The sequence below is a fragment of the Drosophila miranda genome, chromosome 4 (assembly GCF_003369915.1).
Source record: "Drosophila miranda strain MSH22 chromosome 4, D.miranda_PacBio2.1, whole genome shotgun sequence".
Lineage (NCBI taxonomy): Eukaryota > Metazoa > Arthropoda > Insecta > Diptera > Drosophilidae > Drosophila > Drosophila miranda.
In genome coordinates, this window is record NC_046677.1 from 12,688,813 (window position 1) to 12,708,709 (window position 19,897).

Sequence of the window (19,897 nt, forward strand, 5' to 3'; positions counted from 1 at the left end):
AATGCATTTTGGACCGCACAAAAGCCAGTGGATGTAGAGTAGCCCCATGAAGGAGTGGAGCAGCCCTTAGCCATTTCGGTAGCTCCACCCGCCCTCAAGTGCGTCGGCGAGTCGACGCCTTGATTTACGATTAGTCTCTTTACAGTCCGCAACACTGTTCGCCACACACTTAGTTAGCCAAACACACAAAACCAACTCGATCTGTCGCCCCGTGCCACCGCGCCCCTGTCTGCGCCGCACCCAATCTCTCCACAGACCGAAAGCCCATTGCTTTGGCCTCCAACAAGGCCTTTGTATTTGTCACCAAGCCCGGGAAATGGAGCAGAAGCAGAGCGTGGACTCGAAGCTGGTTTGTGCCGAAGTCCGAAGGAGTACGAGTAGGAGTTGGGGTAGGAGTGGCCACCACTTGCCCAAACAAATGACCGACAATCTGCATTTTAGTTTGTAGACTTATAATTTCTCAGACGCCCAACACAAAACAAAAACCCAAAGGGCAATGGAAAGGGAGTCGTCTAAAGAATTACATATCTTTTATTGCTCGAGTGGGATCTGAAGATGGAGTTCTTCTGGCACGAGACTGAAGGACATTTTGTGGTTCAACATATGTTGGAAAAGACTAATTGAAATGGGATCCTAAATTCAAAGCTTCAGAAAAGAAAAATCCACTCGATGATTTGCTAACAGATGATTTTCACAGGTAATCATATGTTTCAAACATTATTTCGGTAATTATCAATATCAATAAAATACCAATACTTCAGTTTTTCTCAGAATAATCGTTTATCTTTCCTTCAGGGTTCTGAATTGCTGCTCAGATCTTGCCATATCCTTTCACTATGTTGAGCCCAATCTGATGTATGTGCTGGACAACTGATCTTATCACTTGAAGCCGTATGGTCTGCAGAGGTCACTGGAACGCCTGCCCGCCCAGCTGGCAGAGCTTGTTATTTAGATTTACATGTTAAAGTATCACTAAAATATATTAACTAATTTTCATCGATCGTTATGATGGGTTAAAGAGAGAATTTATATGCTTGATATTGGATTACTGACTGTGAGGATGACCAGGGGCAAGAGGTGCAATAAGCTGGTGTTCATGAGCGACAAGGAAGATACTGAGTTGGGCCCTGTAAGCCTGCCTGGCAATGCCAACCGCAGACGTGGAGTAAAACGAAACAGGCCTTGAAGTACATCTACGATTTCCACTTGGACGAGGCAGATGCGGAGTCCTACATATGTGGTAAAGGAGATGATGTATCCGTACAGCTCAGCGATGCCCAACTATTTCGGGTCCCCAGGCATTATGATGAGTCGCGCCGCTCTTCGGCGCGTTGTAGAGCTGTCTCTGCCCAATCCATCGCTGTGCGCGCCCAAGCCAAAATTAAGTGGTGCCTCGATAAGGCCAAAGTCGTGGCGGAGAGTCAAGGGACTTCAAGGGACGGCGACGAATGTACGATAGATCCGCAGGCTAGATCGGGTGCCTACTTACGCTATGATCCCAACCATTGGTTCTGGCAGTATATCTCCAGCAGGATCCAAGACGTTCGTACAAGGTTGACAAAAATGAAACCTTAAATTTTACAATCCTCTATTCCTAACGGGGCACTTTCGCTTGGTCCAACTACGCCGTTTCTTTTCACTATTTTCAGGCCGGAATATGTTTTATTTCATTCTGAAAGCTTTGCCAGATAAAATACATCCACTCAAAATGCAGAAAGATCACAAATTACGGCCGGAAGACGTTTCGAAAGAAGAGCCGCATGCTGACTATGCCTCATTATGAATGCCTCACTGTCTTACGGGTATTTTCCCTTCACGTAACTGATTACGGGCTTACTTTATCGTATTGGGAATATAGGTATATCTAACATAGGAGATTGTGGACATTGAACATTATTTTCAGAAAATTTCGAGAATTAGGGGGCATAGAGAGATGCTATGTTTTGCGCATATTTCACTTGAAAAAATATATGGTTCATTCAGACAGATTATAGAGGTTATTCAAAGAAGAATTTGCCGCTGTACTCACATATTATATATTCTCCGAGTTTCGGAAGAATGACAACACTTTTCATGAGAACCGATTTATTAATTCGTGGGAAGTCGGGTCAGGTCAAGGTTGAGCTTTAAGTCTCTAAGCTTTAAATTGATAACGGCCCGCATATAAATACACCATCGCAGCCACTGGGAATTTAGTACGAGCTATCTATTCTCAAACAAACAATGTCGAAACAGTGGGCTTTAGGAGCTATTCTTTTGAGCTGCGCTCTACTGGGGCGAGGCGATCCTGTCACTCCTTGTGGCGATCAGCAAATTTGTGTCTCTAAAGACCGCTGCTTAGCTCAAATGGGACAATACCGATCGGCCGTGTGCCAAGCCTCAGAAGTTTGCTGCGACATTTCGCAGGTGGTAAGTACTTAGGAGACTATTTGATGCGTACATTCACTTGCATCCCATTGATTGATTCTACTTGCACAGGACGAGTCAGTTGATGTGACTAAAGGACCTTCGGATGCTGAAGACCTATGCGGCATGAGCAATCCAAGCGGACTGGAGGCGAACGCCAATGCATCTGAAGATCAGGCGAAGTTTGGAGAATTCCCGTGGACGATTGCTCTGTTCCATAAAGGGCAATACTTCGGCGGTGGCTCTCTGGTTAGCCAGAATGCTGTCCTCATGGCAGCCCACCTCCTGGCGGATAAGTCAGAAGCCGATATTGTAGTCAGAGCTGGCGATTGGGACTTGTCAAGCACGGAGGAGAGCACTCCGCATGAAGAGCGCCAAGTTTCGAGGGTTGTGAAACATGAGAACTTCGATGTGAAAACTGGATCCAACAACCTGGCACTCCTCTTCCTTGAGAGCCCGTTCCCCAGGACAGCACACATCAGGCCCATTTGTTTGGCCACCGCAGAGAGGTCCATTGATGCGCGCTGCTTTGTCGCCGGTTGGGGGAAAAAAGCATACCCGGATGTTGAGTATTCGAGCATACTGAAGAAAATTGAGCTGCCCATCGTGGACAGGGCTACGTGCCAGAATCAGTTGAGGCAGACCCGCCTGGGCAGATCCTTCGTCTTGGCCCCTAGCTTCGTTTGCGCAGGTGGAGAGAAGGGTAAGGATGCCTGCCAGGGCGATGGCGGCTCGGCGTTGTTCTGTCCCCTGGCCGATAACACCTCTCGATACGAGCAGGTCGGAATCGTCAACTGGGGCATCGAATGTGGAACGGAAAACGTACCGGCTACGTACACGAATGTGGCCAAGTTTCAACCTTGGATTGAGCAGCAGCTGAATAGTCAGCCTTGATTATGTAGTCAGCTCATTATTACATTTACGCTGGCTTGGGTTTATCTTATGGCCAAAGTAATCCGGTTTGGCTGGCTTCATGTTTAGTGGCTTCAGTGAAATTTGTAACAGTAATATCAATATTTCCCCTAACTGTTTGTAAGCAGTTTCTGCTTAAGTTAGAGTAACAAACGAAAGAAGGACCATGACATTTTTCGGTGCAATGCCTGAAAACCCATTCCAACTGTTTCTATGAAGTGCCCCGAGGAATAAAAATATCTAAAGTATAATCTGAGCGCAAAGCAATGAGGACATTTTTTATCCATAGCACCACTCATCACTTTCGGATGAGTGGAATATTCAATATTTGGCTCGTACTCGTACTAAAATCCCGATTAAAAGCTGGTGGAATGAGGTCTTAAGGTAAAAATAGTTAATAGCCAATTCGCATACCCATTAAAATATACAGCAAAGAAAAATACATAAAAATTGAACAAATTCTGCCCAATGAAGACGTCAGATTTAGAATAGATGGGTCATATTGTAGATATACTACTGGATATATTTATGAATCAATTTCAGACTCTGAAAGAGATTCGTAAGGTCTTACAAATGTTTCAGCATTATTGTATGACCCCAAAACTATTCCAGAGTATTCTGCCCAATGGATTAAGACTTTTACTATTCACTTATTATGAACTCGTCTTACAGTTGGTTTACCCGTAATTTTACCTTCAATCGTCGACCACTGCGAATGCCAAGTACAAGTGCAGAAAAATCGTGAAGATGCGAGGAATAATACTCGTAGAGCAATTTGCAAGCCACTTACATTACGAACTGTCCAAGAAAATGAAATGGAGGTGAAAGCAGAGCCAGGGCGAAGGTTGAACGGAAGAAATAAGAGAGCACGCGCTTGTTTTTCTATTTTTTGAATTTTCTTTTCATTTTTTGCAGCTAAAAAGTTCTGTATTACGTGCAAAATGAGAGCATGCTTAAATTTATTTGCATGCTAAGAAATGAGAAGCGAATAGAGAGAGAGTGAGAGAGAGAGAGAGAGGGAGGGAGAGCATCTCGAAGAAATGCGCAGCCATTTCTGTTTTGCAATTTCGACTTGAATTTGACCCATATTTCACTGCAAGTAACAAAGAGAGAAGAGAAAGAGGGAAAGAGATGCCTGATAATGATCACAACAGCTCGACTTCATCATCGTCATTTGCATCATCGTTAGGTACACATCATCATTTGCCATAATGGCGTCACAGTCGTGAGAGTGCGAGTGCGAGGCGAGCAAACGCCACGCAGCAATCCCAGCGAAAGAGAAAGAGATGGAAAGAGAGAGTAACAGAGACAGAAGGAGCGGGTGATGGGTGGGGGGACTCCTGTCATTTGGACTAAGCAAATGTGTAACACTTTGTGTACTGTCATGTTGTCGATGGAGTCTCTCTCTGCTACTCGTACGGCTGGGGCTTAGGGTAACATAAGCATGACAGCCAGTTTGCAAAATTTGCGATGTCTACTAGTCTCAAATGAATCGATATTGAGCTCTGATTCAGACTACCACGAAGAGGCCACCTCCTCATAGTCGGCCCCATAAAGACATTTGATGCAACGATCACTGTCGACTCCGCCTTTAGCTGAGATTGACGCCACTAGTTCTCTGTTAATAAGGTCTGTGGATGAGGACTAGATAAATAAACATTAGCAATTAGTAGCAAACAATTTATTTCAAATTTGAATTCGAATTAATTGAGAGCGCTTCATCTTAGACCTTCAGTCTCATCTGACTGTACGCCGTGTTGTATGCTATATGTGTCTCAAGAAAATAATTCATGGCTTAGGTAGATATATGTATGTATTTCTTAAGCTAGTCAGCGCTAAACGTTGCCAGCCCCAAGGCAAAAGAAAAATAAAATAAAATAAATGAAAATCCGCCACGCACAGGCATTCCAAGCACTCACACACACACACAAACACACACACAAAAAAAAAAAACCCTGTCCCGCTCCCCTCCGTTTTCACTGGTGGCAGCCATTTTGTCTTTAGAGAGTTGTTTTTTGTTTTTGTTGTTGTTGCTGTTGTCTTGCGACGCCTTTCGCATAACTGAACGTGTGCGCTGCATTTGTTTTACATTTTATTATGCTACTTTAAAATGCCGAGCAGAAAGTAGCTAAACAAAACAACAAACAAAAAGCAGCAGGAAAATACGAGAAAAGCTGAAAAAGTGAAGAAGAAAGGGGGCGGATAAGCAGGAGCAAGAGGCTTCCACACACACAACACGGTTTGCTTTCCTTTTTAATTTTTCTTCTCCCTTTTTTTTGTGTAGCTTTTTATTATATTGCAAACATTTTTTGAAGGACAACTGTCAAGTCGATGGAACAACAAAATTGTGTCAGCGAAAGTACCAACAAGAACAAGAAAAGGAGAGCCCTAATTGAATTGATATTGTCGCAAGACCCCGGCGCCTGTCAATAGTTTCCATTTGGCAACTATTTTCGAGATTGCCAAACCGTGGATGCAATTTGTGGGTCAACGAGTCTGTCGAACTGTGCGCTTCGGACATTACGATGCCCCAAAGTACGGTTATAAAAATGGAAAATCGTTTATTTTCTTTACTACTACTACGACAATGAAGAAATGGTGGCTCACCAGCTTCAAACTATAACATACCAAACATCTTCTTTAATCAGCCTCTCGCAAGCCATGATATCCCACTCCCATTCATTCAGCATATAGCACTTGCCATCCCACATCCCATGTCAATGCGGAATCCTTTAATATTATGCTCATTTTTTTGGCATGCCAATAATTTTATAATGCCTACAATTTATTAGCACTTGCTGGCAACAGAACCATAGAAGGTTGAAGGCGTTAACAAGGGATGCCCGTGCACAGGCAAACGAACAGACAGACAGAAGGGCAGATAAACATTCTTTCGCACAGCACTCACTGCTACGACATTGTGTTTATAAAGCACAGACACAGATACACAATCATACAAGGCCATTTCACAACAATTCCGTTCACTCGCAGCGATGCCCATCCGCACAGAGGACGCACCACGTCGCGTATACTTGATATTTAATTCAATCTGGGCGTAGGTTCTCATTTTTTTGTCGCTGTGCTGCGACGTGCGCTTTAAATTAACACAAACAAACATTGTCAGCGACAGCAGCAGCCCCAGCACCACCACCCATCCACATACATACCCAACCCAACACTACAAAGGCAATGATAACACACACACACACCCAAGCACGCATACACCCATACACACAACAACACCCACAGCAACAACAAGTGAGAGAGAGAAGCAACAGCAACACGGCACTTGACAATTACAGACTCAATGACAGTCACAGCCAGCAAATTTATTTGCATTTTAGCTGCCTCTGACTCTGCCTCTGCCTCTGAATCTGCCTCTGACTCTTATTCTGACTGTGGATGTGGCATGGGTTCGGGCTCGGCCCCAGTATCTTCCTTTTCTCTTTTGTTTCGTCCTCGCACTCTCACCCTCTCTTCCTCTTACCATATTTCCCTCTCTTTCAGTGTCTCTCTGACTCTGGCCTATGACTACTTTCGCTGATATTTATACCCTAGCAGGGATTATTTCAAATTTCAGTGCAGTTCGTGGGCAGCAATAAATAAATGAACTATTTTATAAATGATATTATCAGCGGTGTTTTATTATGAATTCTCATTATGTTGCGGATAATACGAGTATAAGAAACCCTACGTGTTCTTATTTTGTTTATTATAATATGAAGAAACACATTTTAACCGCTGAGATCCTCTGAGACCCTTTATCCACTCCCTAACACTAAGCTTCTCCGCATTATAGTTTTTTATTATTCTAATAGGCTTTACTTATTTTTATTTATTTGCATTTATGTAGATTATCCATTAAAATTAAGATGCTAAAATATTTGTAATAAAATAGGTCTCATGATACGACAAAAACAGAAAAAAAATTAATTAATTATATCTTTATGTCTTCCAGGGTATGGTCATAACAAACCCACAAAAGAAAAAGTTTCCCCCAGAGTGCTGCAAGAATGTAAATCTGTATAGATGTACTACACACACACACATAATAAAGGCAACCCACTAACTCATGCTCGTCTGATTAAACGCAAAAATACGCGACTGCCTGAGGAGGAGACCTATCCACCACCCACCATCCGCCACCCGCCACCGCAGACCACGCAGTCAACCAAAGCCAAACACAGCCATGCTTATTAACATAGATAGCACACAGTCACACACTTACGCAACTGCCACCCGGCCACAAACCAGGCAGCCCCCTGGTACACCCCCTACTGCTAGCAGTGCCCCCTCAATTAGCCTTATTTGTGTTTAAATTGCATTAGGGCCAACAACAAATAGCTGGGCAGAGGAGCCAAATAAGAGGAACGTCAGAGGGAGAACACGAAAAATTGAGGCATTTGCTGCTTAAGCCCCTCCGAAGCCTTGCCATCGTCTAAGCATTTATCTAAAAATGCTCTGCTCTCTTATCGATAAGTTGAACTAAGTGCCCAAAGAGCTTAAGTGTATTTGTTTCGGCTAAACCGCCAGACATGGCCAATACCATTAACAAATTCCATTTGTTGTATCCATTTACTGGCATTATCTGATGCATATGTATTTTTGTGGAGATACATATGTTTTGCTTGTTCGGTCTGGCCATATGGCTATATTTTGGCTAATTACATTTACTTACATTTTTGATCTCGTTCATTTTGGTAAATTGCCGTCCAAATTCCCATAGATCAACGCCGAACTTCAGGGCCCAATTGCGAACCCTGCAATAGAATAATGACAAATGGATTACAAATCAGAATAAGGAACTCTTTATATGTATATATAAATCTTGTTTGTTATACAGCGTTCATGCAACTTCATTTTGAACGCAAAAAATTCACAAAAGCACTGCCAAAAACCCAGCCCATGCCACATATGTACGGGCATGTGGCCGATTACAAATCAATTTAAATCGATTTTCAATTGCGCATAAATTATTTCCAGCTAATTGCGTAAATGCATACAAATCTTTCATTAAGCAATAAATTGCCGGCTGGCCAGCACGCATAATCATTACCATCATTATGCCAAATGTATTATACGACTAAGCAAATTCCCACACGAAAGAAGGAGACTACAGCAAAAAGATTCAGACGCAGACCAGGACCCAGACCCGACTCAAGTCCTACTCACTTGAGAGACCCCGAAGACAGCAGCAAAACTCATTACAGGGAAAAGAGAAAGGGAGGGCGATGATGGAACTCTCAAGGGTCGAGGGATTACAGCAGGACCAACAGCCCACTATTGTGAAAACATTTGCCAAACATTTATAATCTAAACGCGAAAGTCAAAAGCAAAACAAAAGCAGCACAACGAGGGCTCATAAAACAAGCCAAGGCCCCGGACCTTTACCCGGACCCGAACGAGCAATAAGGACCATGGGGAGGACTGGGGCGGATCGGGGCAACAGCAAATTGAAAATAAAGGAACAGGACACGAAATCGTAGACCAGACTCAAGTCGGGCCAACGAGCAAGTTGAGGCGTTGATATAACAAAAATGAAATATTACAAAAAAAGAAACAGGGGAAAACAAAGTCAAGTTGAGCCAGAGTAAAGACCATGCAAAATAATGCTCCCAAAAATATTTGCACAATTTTATGGCATTATCTGCAATATCAATATGGGGAGGAGGACAGAGGCAGCCCAACCACAGCAGCGCTGCGTATACGCAATGTTGATTATGTTGAGCCGCCGGCGAGCGAAGGAAGCAAAAGCGGAGGACAACGCTTCACTATCTAGATACAAAATAAGCGCATGTTTATATGGTATGGCTGAAGAGAAAGACAAGGACCCAGCCCCAGACCCAGAGGGGCGTTCGGGGAAGCAAATGCATCTGCAGCCGGGCAGACGGCTGCAGACAAAGTTTTATGGCACAGGCGATGCCGAAAAATGAATTTAAATTATATGAAAATTGTATTATAAGCGGAAACTCCAAAGAGGAAGGACGGCAGTCGCTCCACTCTCGCCCGCAGCTACGAAGCGTACTTGCAAACAATGAAGCGAAATAAAGTGGCCAACAAAGTGATTGAAATTGGATAATGCTGATGGCCGATGGCCGATGGCCGGGGGCTGATGGCTCACAAAAGTGGTCAGCAGCCACAAAAATAACGAAAAACGGTGCGATCAAGTGCTGGTAATTAAATGGGCGTTTGCTTGTAAGCCTAAGAGGCGGTGTTCGAAAAAGAATGGTATGCATCGAGGTGAATGGTGTATTACATTTTCGATAAATATTGTAGGTTCTTCTAGATCCTTATCCATTATGGATGAGTGACAGTCAAGAGAAAACAGAACCTTGATAAAAAAAAAGGAGCAAGAATACCACTTATCATTTATAGCCTAGAGCTGAGAGCAGAGATTCATAAATCAGAATTCTGTGAATATGAACAGAAAGAATCAATAATTGCAATTTCGTTACAGACGATCTCACATTTTTTAAACTTCTAAATGTGTAAATCGTGATTCCTTTATCCATCCTCAACTTTCCATAAAAAGGCTTTATCAAAAAGGAATCCCGCACAAAGGCAAAGCCAAAGAAATTAAATCGCGTTTATAGAAGTTAATTGTACTCTTACCCATTGTAGCAGTACTATCGGCTAGTACCCACACATATTATTAGTTCTTAAGATCTCTTTAATTGCTTCAAACAAATTAGTTCCCCACCCCACTCTGCTGTACTCTCAGTACCAACAGAAATGTAAATATACTCTCGTTGCAGAGAGCGCATAGAATAAAAAAGAGAACAATAAAATTGAGAGCAAGATCAGTTTTGGATCGAGCGAATACAATATTCTAAAATAAAATTTAAATAACTAGTTTTTCCAAATTATAAAATTAGGTAGCTCTTGTTTAATCTGTTACAAAATACTAGTGTCAGAAGTTCAGTTATTCAGTATTCGAAACAATCACCCAAAGGCAGATATACCGACATAATTGAAAATGAAAAATCCACTATATTTCCTTTTCTGGCTAATTGTCTTGCTCTGGCTGTCGCTCTTTGTTGCCTTTATCGGGGCCTTCTTCTATATCTGGACTTATATGTTCTCTCAATGCAGTGACTGCTGCGAAGTGAGTTCATCCACAGCCGCAGTCTTACTTTAACTAAAAATTTAATAATTCCAGGGTATTGCTACATTTTTCCTGAAGTGCGTTCAGTTTCCCGGATACTGTGCTGCAGGTATGATGGGATGCAAGAAACCGTGCTAGAAACCGACGAAGATGGCAAGGGATGGCACCCGCCACCCTTTATGCAGCACAGTGTCCACACTAACCATTTACCACTGCACCATATATGTACATATTGTTTTTATGCAGCTTCCTTATTTTACTATCGGTTAGTATTTGGTTCTTGTTCTCATCTTCAATCCTCCTCCGAATCTTTCGTTCTCTTCTATTACTTAGATACTCCCAGAAAATCTTCCTCTGCGTCTGAACATCCTTCAACTACAAAAACAACCTCCGACATCTCAAACAGATTACTTCAGACTAGAAGATTGAGAGAGAGAGAGACTGAAGACTGAGACTAGAAGATTCAGATTGACTAGAAAATCGGTGTAGTACGGCTTGGGCCGCTTGTTGGGCAGATAACAAGTTATTAATTGATACATTATTACAAGTTTTGAATAATAAATAAAATAATAAATCTTTCGTCACTAATAAGTGTTTCTTGTAGGGCGAGATTAGTGTCGGCTTGCCGACAGGGTCCCGCACAGCCCTGTGAATTAATTTAGCCTTCTCTGGGCATAAAGATGAAATATTTTCTTCGGAAGCTAAAAAATCATGACCTTTCTTGAAACATGATAATACAGGGCTTTCCACTGATCTGCACTTTATTTTAATATTTTATTATAAGTTAGAACGAACCTGAAATATTTTCTGAAAAATAGATTCTACAATCTGGGTGAAATGGGGCGGCCCGAAATTTTTAAATTATCACAGGAGTCTAGATACAGACGGACTGACAGACATGGCTATTAAGACTATTGATGCCGATCAAGAATATATATACTTTATGGGGTCGAAAACAATTCCTTCTGGGTGTTACACACATACACCTTCAGCACAAATATAATATACCCCAATACTCTTCGAGTACCGGGTATGGTCAAATGTTGATACTGACATGATAGACATTTCTGAGGTTCAAGGCGTGATGTACACATTTTAGAGAAGAATTAAATGGGTACTTTCGGGACTTAAGATTCTTGTGGGAGCTAGCCAAACAATCGAAATACAGGTTACCCTCTTACTTATCTAACCTACCCAAATCCCTTTTCATATAGAAAAAGTTTATTCTTGTTTTGCTCTTCCTCGCTTTTCCTTTTGGCCGGCCCATCCATTCAACGGGTTTTCTTAGGCCGTCTACATTTACAGCGCCATACAACACCTCTCAGCCCTCTCTCTCATCATGTCGTCCTCTCGCTGCCTGTCCCTGTGCCTGTTCCCATTCACTTGCCTCATTTTCAGTCCCAGTTACAGTGGCAGTGGCGGCCATCGCCATTTTCATGCATGCCTCGTTTGCTTAAGCACCTCCCTTCTCGTCCTGCAAGTAGTTGCATTGACAGCATCGTACCGGGGCGCCTCCAGCTGCTGCTGCTCCTCCTGACTCAGTGTGGGTCACGTGTCATGGCCAGAACTTTAAGGCCCAAAGAATAGGCTTTTGTCAAAGCGAGTGTTACATGATTCGTTTTTGGACAGCCTGCGGATGCCGAATGATTTAAGAACCAAAACCGATTTGATAGAAAATAAAGACGAATCTCTAAAAACTTTTGATCAATGTAGCCCTAGCATTATATACAACTTGGCTTATTTAATATAACGTAAAATTGGTAATATTGGTCGTAATCCAAAACAAAATTTTTAATTTATTAATGGACAGAGCGCTTGTTGCGAAAGCATTGTTGTCTTTGGGGAAACCTGCAACACCGCAAGAGATCGCGGAGCAATTGAGAAAGATATTTAACATGCCTGCATTCACATTCACAGTCGACTTGACCCTACAGCAATTCGAACCGATGGGATTCTTTAAGAGAGAGTGTGAACTCTATTCGGTACCTTCTGAACTCTTGAACATAGTTCACGGCAATTGTGGAGTTGACCCAAAGCCGGAGATCCACCGATTTGAGAAACCGGAAAAAGAAGATGTGGTCTACGGTGTGCCACCCTTTGATCCTTCTCAGTCGCTGCGCCATCCATACCTCTACCAATATTACTGAACCAAAAAACCGCAGAGTTCCCTTGATCAAAGCCATCACTTGGATCTTATTTACATCCAAATTTTGAGAACATTATAAATCTCTTTGTCTAAAATGGAAACCAACAAACGTTGGCAAATAATTTAACAGTTTAAATTTGATTTAATTTTATTTTATCATTGATTTATTCGTGGTGTTTCATCAACTGAAGATATATAATTGAATATGTCAGTGACTTAGGGGCATTGAAAATTTTTAAGCTGTGCAAATATTTTGACGGTGTGGTCAGTTCTGCGAGTGCATTTTCAGGTCAGCTGGTGGCAGTCTCCATTTTGCTTTAAGAACACCCCCACACAGTGAAAGCGCATCGATGTGAGCCCTTGTGATTGCGCATTCAAGTCTGCCAAAGGAGCACTGAAGAGCACTGAAAAGCACTGAAGAGCACTGCTCGAGTAGAGGCACGGGATGCAAAGAAACTCATTTCAATTTCAATGATGCAAAACTGCAAAAACCTATTGACCTACTCCATGGGACTACTACTACTACGACCCGGCTGTCTGTCCGTCCATCTATCTGTCCGTCTGTAGTGCCTACCTGCCTCGGCATAAACTTGCAGCAAGAAAAGTGAAAAGCGGCAAAGAAAACAAGGGGCAGAACAACGGCAAGAAATGCATCGAAACGAAACTAGTTCGATGGCTTTAGGTGTGCATTGTGCTTGAGCATGACATACGTGGTTGGTTCGTGCTCAAAAGGATGCCACAGAATAGGAAGTCACTGGGACCACACCTGAGCTCTCCTCCCCTTCTGCTCGACCCACCCCCACATCGACATGGTTATAGCCATTGTCAAGTTTCTGGCCAGGCGTAGAAAAGAAATGGGTAGAGCAAAACGTAACTTTTTATTTTGCTGGCCACAAGCACGAGAAGCAGTCGCAGAAAGAGCTCTACTTCAGGCCAAGAAGATGACGTTGATGGCCTTTCATTGCTGTTTGCCGCCTTACTCGTCGTCCCGATTCTCAATGTTCTTTCTCCCTAGCACTGCGAGTCTCTTAGCCTAGATTTTATGCTATAGCTATGTACGGGTATGTTTGTGCATTTCCATTGTTCTGTTTTCTGTGTGTATGTGGCTACGGGTGTATGTTTTCTACGTGAGCTCCATTTGCGTTTCTGACATTGATTTCGGACTCAAAATGATGCACCTTTCTGCCTATACGACTTATATTGTTCAAGGCGAAATTTAGGAGTGGAATCCTAGAAAATATTTGAAAATTTATTGCAATATATTCAATATAATGATAATTCCCTCTTCATTTGACAATATTGTTTGCGTTCGACGTCTGAATTTTATATAAATCATAAAATAATCGAAGATCTTCAAATTTAAATTTATATTCAAAGTGTTCGATTTATTGCCAGGATAAGGCCGGGATAAATAATTTTTGACAATGATATATATTTAAATTTTTAGATTAATATTGGATATGCATGGGGAAAAGATGGAAGATGAAAAAACTTGCGAAAAGCTTGATCCTAAAATGATTACTAACATAGTGATGAAAAACTATTTAGTGGTAGTGAGTGTAGTTCCCGCCTGCTCTTGATTGCGCATACAGGATGTTCATTTTAGATCGAACTTATTTTTGTTTCGAGCGATGAGATATTGCCTAATTCTTAGCATTAGCTTTCTCGTGCAACATTCGGGTTGAAAAATGGTAAGGAAGATTGAAAATCATCTTTAAAATACTGTTCTGTGAGGTTTGTAACTTTTTTATGTGCAAACAAGCGCAATTTCCCCAGATTTCAGAACCATATAAAATAGTGGGAAAGTACTTTTCAATTTTTCGTATTTTCCACACAAAGGTTTTTATGATAGAAAATTGTGAACGAAAAGTTGTAAGCAATTTTTTTTTTAATCTCAGCCGTACTAGGCGAAGTCTTGCCTCTTTTCATAGTCAGAGATCTTAGATATTACTCTCCAACGACTAAACAATCAATTGAGTTATCCTCATTTCTTATCCGTAGTACGCATTTTCCTACGACTTAATGCGTTACTAAGAGCTCTGACTTCGTGAGATGATCGTTTGGGAGCAATGGCTTCTGAGTATTTTATAATCATATTGTAACGAATGGAGACTAAGAAGGCTGACTATTGTTGTCATGCTGGGCTATACCAGAAATATCCAGTATGGCCTCGGAGTAGTTTGGAACAAAACATCAAATCACCAGAAAATATAGTAAAAATACGCTCTGTTTTCTTATTTCCGACCCCGAAATACGAATATATTGATAACGTTTCCAGGAAACCAAAAAAGACATTTAGACGCATTCATAGAATGTATCTAGCATTCTCTCCATTCATTGCTCCAGCCTCAACCGAATTTATAAATTAATTTGTCGTGTTCCTCGCTAATTCAAAATCCCCTTGGCTGCAACTACTCCTCGCAAACGAGTACATAGTGGGGTTGGTGGGGAATAAAAACCAAAATAATACGCCAGACGTCACTTCTGTTCCCGGTGCTTTTTCTGCCTTTTCTGCTCCTGTTCCAGCTGCCGCTTAATGCACTTTCACAGTCGTTTGTCATAAGTAGTTAGTGCTCTGTTTGCTCGCCTCTGTTGATTTTGTTTTATTTGTTCGCTTAATCCGTCTCGTAATTAGATATGCCACGCCACACAGACCCTCCAATCCCACTCCGCATTGTGTCAAATGTAAAAATTGTTTTAAGCGGCAATTGCGCCACTTGCAGATCCAACAACACAAAAAAGGAAACTATTTCCGCAAAAAAGTGGAGTAGCACGAAGCACTACACTTTGGAAATCTGACAAGCAAAATTATACGGAGACAAAAAGGGAGCTCACAGAAAGAAAGAAGTTTCACGGAGTCAAGCGGATTTAGTTATTTTGCGATTCAAAGATATTTTTTCAGAGATAGTTCGTTTAGTTCTACTGGTGAAAATATATTTGCTGTTAGCTGTCCAGATTTCTTTGAAAATGTGTACAGTATATAGTTTCTTATGTATGTTTAATATCGAGGCGACATGATGTATTTTATAAGGTTTGAACCTCTCCATCCACCCACATTAAAAACATACCTAATATTGTCATATAAAATAAAATTGAATTGAAAACGTGTGGATCAGAAATATACGGGTATTTTTGGTTAAATTATTTGCCAAAATTGGGTATGAAAATACAATTACATATACTTTTAACAATTGCCATTTTTTGAATATAAATATATAATGGCTCTGATCAACGGAACTCAACGGTATTTTCGTTTAGTAATATTGGTAGAGGTATGGATGGCGTAGTGACTGAGAAGGATCAATGGGTGGCACACCTTGGACCACATCTTCATTTCCGGGTCTCTCAAGCCGGTGGATCTCTACCTTTGGGTCGACTCCACAATTGCCGTGAACTATGTTCAAGAGTTCAGAGGGTACCGAATAGAGTTCACCCCTACATTAAAAATTTTGTTTTGGATTACGACCAATATTACCAATTTTACGTTATATTAAATAAAAGAAGTTTTATATAATGCTAAAGTTTCTAGAAATTCGTGTTGGCTCTTAAATCGATCGGTCATCCGCAGGCTGTCCGAAAACCGAATCATGTAACATCCTCTTTGACACAAGCTGTCCCTTTTCTTTTGGCCTTAAAGTTCTGGCCATGGCACGTGACCCACACTGAGTCAGGGAAGTGCTCCTTTGTTAACCAGGAAGAGCAGCAGGAGCTGAAGGAGCCCCGGGACGATGCTGTCAATGCAACTACTTGCAGGACGAGAAGAGAGCTGCTTAAGCAAACGAGGCATGCATTAAAACGGCGATGGCTGCCAGTGCAACTGCAACCGAAACTGAAAATGAGGCAAGTGAATGGGAACAGGCACAGGGACAGGCAGCGAGAGGGCGACATGGTGAGCGGGTGGGTTGAGAGAGGCTATTGAGAGCTGAAAATGTGGACGGCCTAAGAAACCCCGTTGAATGGATGAAGATGAAGGCCGGCCAAAAGGAAAAGCCAGCAACGAGCAAAACAACGCTTGCGAATGCTACTACTTTATATAAAAAGAGATTTGGGTCAGTTACACGAAAAGCAGTGGGCCCAGAGCCCAAGAGCAGGACCACTACTACTGCCACTACCACTATCAGAGCCTCATTCGGGAGCAGGACCAGCTTCATCATCAGCAGCGTCATCATCCCATGCCAAAACATAATCGTCAAAGCAGGACCCCTAAGGCTCGACTTGTTGTTTTTGTAGCCCGGCAGCAAAAGTTGAAATAAATTTAATTGAATTTCTGCAGTGACATAAAGCAACTGGCAACTGGCAACATGGGAGGAAACGAAACGAAACGAGACGAAAGAGTGTGAAGCCGAAAGAAAGCAAGGAAGGAACGAAAGAAAAACTTTGTTTCAAATTAATTAAATTTATTTTCTCCCATATGCCGCAACATGTCAAGCCGAAGGAGAAGAGAATCAGAAGAGAATCTCTCGAGTACAAAAGCGAACTAAAACGTTGACTAAATCATCTTGATGGATATCTACGCATAGTCCGATTCAGGATCTGGATTAAGCGACCACCATAAATTCAAGATAGGTAACCAATATTAATGACATCGCTAATAGGGAAAGTCCCCTTAAAGTTGAGGTTCTGTGAACAGAATTTCTATCAGGAAAAATGCAGAAACAACAACGAACAAGAACGAACGCCGACACAAAGGCCGGCCGAATGCCAAAACTAATTTCAATAAATAAAAGTGACATTAGACACAAAAGCAACAAGAAGAAAAAATCACTTAGTGGTCTCAGTTCCGGTTTCAGCTACCGGTTCCGCTCCCATCTACTTGCCCATCTACATGGGAATACATTCCCATTGCCATCAGACGCCAGTTGTCCTTGGCTGCAAATGGCAGTTGGTTTTGGGTTAATTAGCCAAGTGAGCGCTGCGGTTACGTGTGCTGCTTTTCCTTTCTACACACAAACACACACACACACACATGCTCGTACACCTACACACATGCAGCTCTCGTCCTCTCGAACGCTAATTGCAAAATCCTATTATGTATCCATTAGATACGCATGCTCGTGCAAGCCCAAAAGTATCTCCACGGCACGTCACATGCCACTAGACAAAACTATCCAAACTCCGCTATGCTCGTGTCTTATGGCGTCTGTCCTGCGTATACTTAATATGCGAATGCTTCTTTCTTTGATGGCAACTAAACAACAGTCATTATTTTCCATTTATGCGCATTTTAAATGAGACTGCCAATCGCTTTGACATTTTCCCCAATATGTTCTTCGCACTTTACACTGGGGCGCAAAACTATGGCTATTAGGAGGCAGAACGTTCTCTGTCAATCTGTGTGTGGTAAACAAAGTAATAATCATAAATAAATTGGCCTATAAATGGAAACGAATGGCCCAAGTTTTGCACACAAAAGATTTTCGGACACATAAGAAACTGTTGAGGCATGGAAAAAGTTATATGCGAAATAATTATTCTACTAAAAATTGATGGGGCGTTGTGAAACCGATTTTGAACTGATATAAATTAAGAGTTGATTTGATCTTTGCCAACTTGCAATGAATATTCTTCTCAATGAAAGTTGTTGGAGTTTGATTATTCCGAAAGCGTAGCATGTATTTCTCCTACAGACACTTTCATCTAACTGGGATCAAGCGCTGTACTAAACATCAGGATACTTTTTTTTTATTTCCTATTTCCTTTGTTAAAAACTTAAATTTATTATCCTCTCTTATGATTGTATAGATTATTGGTAAATATTTCAGCGCTAGGAAGCAGGGCCAATGTCGAACAGAAAGATAATCTAAGCTGGCGTATTTAAATTGATTTGGCGAATATTATTAGAATTTCGCAATGTCTCTTTATGCTAATCTGCCACCACATATACAGCGCGCTCATTATTCCACTCAACATGCTGAATTGTTTAGTTTTACTATTCAACCGGGAACTAAACAGACACATTTTGCCACAGTCTATACAGAAAATAGCATCGAAAAACAATAACTATTAGTATTAGTGTTTCAGCAGTTTGTTTGTTGAATTGTTGGTAAATTATTGTCTGGACAGCGGACTGGGCGAAGCATTTCGTGTAGAATAAACAAATTTACAATTAATTTCCTGCGAGAGGAAATTGGCAGAATGTTTGGCAAATGCATAATTGAAAATGCTGATGCTGATGCTGGTTACAGCATGTCAGATGTGGATGTGGATGTGGATGATGGGCAGGACTTACTCGTTGTGGGGTATATCCTCATCCTGATCGCCGAGCGCAGCAAATATGTGCATTTTGAATATCAACACGCCCAGCACAATGGCCACAAAGCAACTCCAGTGTTTGCTCTCCATTTTTGGTCTGTTCAAGCTTGAATCTCTGGTCTCGGTTTCGGGGCGGCCACTTTCAATTGATTTTTCGGTATGCAAAAATGTATAATTATTTAGTTTCCACGTGCCCCGCACATGCAATAAAAGCCACAGAACAGTCCAGCAATTTCAATTTTATTTCCACTTTTAATTGCTGTACTTTTTGTTTGTTTTTATTGACACTTCACTGGATAATTCAATAAATATTAAGTTTTCGGCTTTCAATTTATTTTTAATCAGTTATCTAACGCGACAACGTTTTTTTTTCGCTTTGCCTTTCCGTTGGTTACAGTTTGGTTTCAGTTTGGTTTCATTTACTTGGTTTGAGCGCGTGGAAGTGGAACATTTTATGCTCCCAAAAGTTTGTATTGCTTTTGCCGGATATGTTCAACATTTTGGCCAAAAAATTTTATTAGTCTTTTTTTGTTAGGGACAAGTGTTAATTGAGCTGGTAGTGCGATATGTTGTTTGGGTGCCTGAAAAGAAACAAAACAGAATGTTTAAACTCAGTGAAAGTTTTAAAGTTGCTTTTCTTCCAAAAAGAGACTATTTATGTGATTGTAAAATGTAACTCTTTCAAAGAATTAATGTTTAAACTATTTGTATATTTTTAAAATACTCTGGATCATCTGGATCTGGATGATGCAAATACGGAACCTTTTCAAGAAAACCTCTTCGTTAATTCTTTTTTTAATATCTGAAGTACATATGTGTTTTGGGACAGATCTGGTGGGTATGTACCATATGTACATAGATGTGCAATGCATTAAAAATTTAATTTGAAATAACAATTTTCATAAAAAATCCGCATAAAAATGTTCCTCAAAAAGTTATATGTTTATTCGCAACTTTTATTTTATATCAGAAAGAAAGAAAACCAATTTTCAATCGCATTTCGAAAGTTTCTCTTTCCAGCTCGGCTCTCAAACAAACCAGAAATATGTGTTTCGTACACGTTTCCACGATAATGG

At 41.3% G+C, this 19,897-nt stretch overlaps 1 protein-coding gene and 1 long non-coding RNA gene across 3 annotated transcripts in view; one reads left to right on the forward strand and one right to left on the reverse strand.

The window, feature by feature from the left end:
* The window catches only part of LOC108163858 (voltage-dependent calcium channel subunit alpha-2/delta-3), a 45,419-nt gene that overhangs the window by 21,277 nt on the left and 4,245 nt on the right, over positions 1-19,897 (reverse strand). For both annotated transcript variants that reach the window (XM_017299374.2, XM_017299373.2), the window contains exons 2-3: positions 18,799-19,402; positions 7,997-8,078 (exon numbers count right to left, since the gene is read on the reverse strand). In XM_017299374.2, coding sequence (XP_017154863.1) covers positions 7,997-8,078; positions 18,799-18,911 — 195 coding nt within the window. In that variant the 5' untranslated portion in view covers positions 18,912-19,402. The remainder of the gene's footprint in view (positions 1-7,996; positions 8,079-18,798; positions 19,403-19,897) is intronic.
* Positions 10,208-11,006, forward strand: LOC108163863. The gene is made up of 3 exons (XR_001775733.2): positions 10,208-10,423; positions 10,478-10,688; positions 10,757-11,006. It is a non-coding gene; the product is annotated as an uncharacterized LOC108163863 (long non-coding RNA).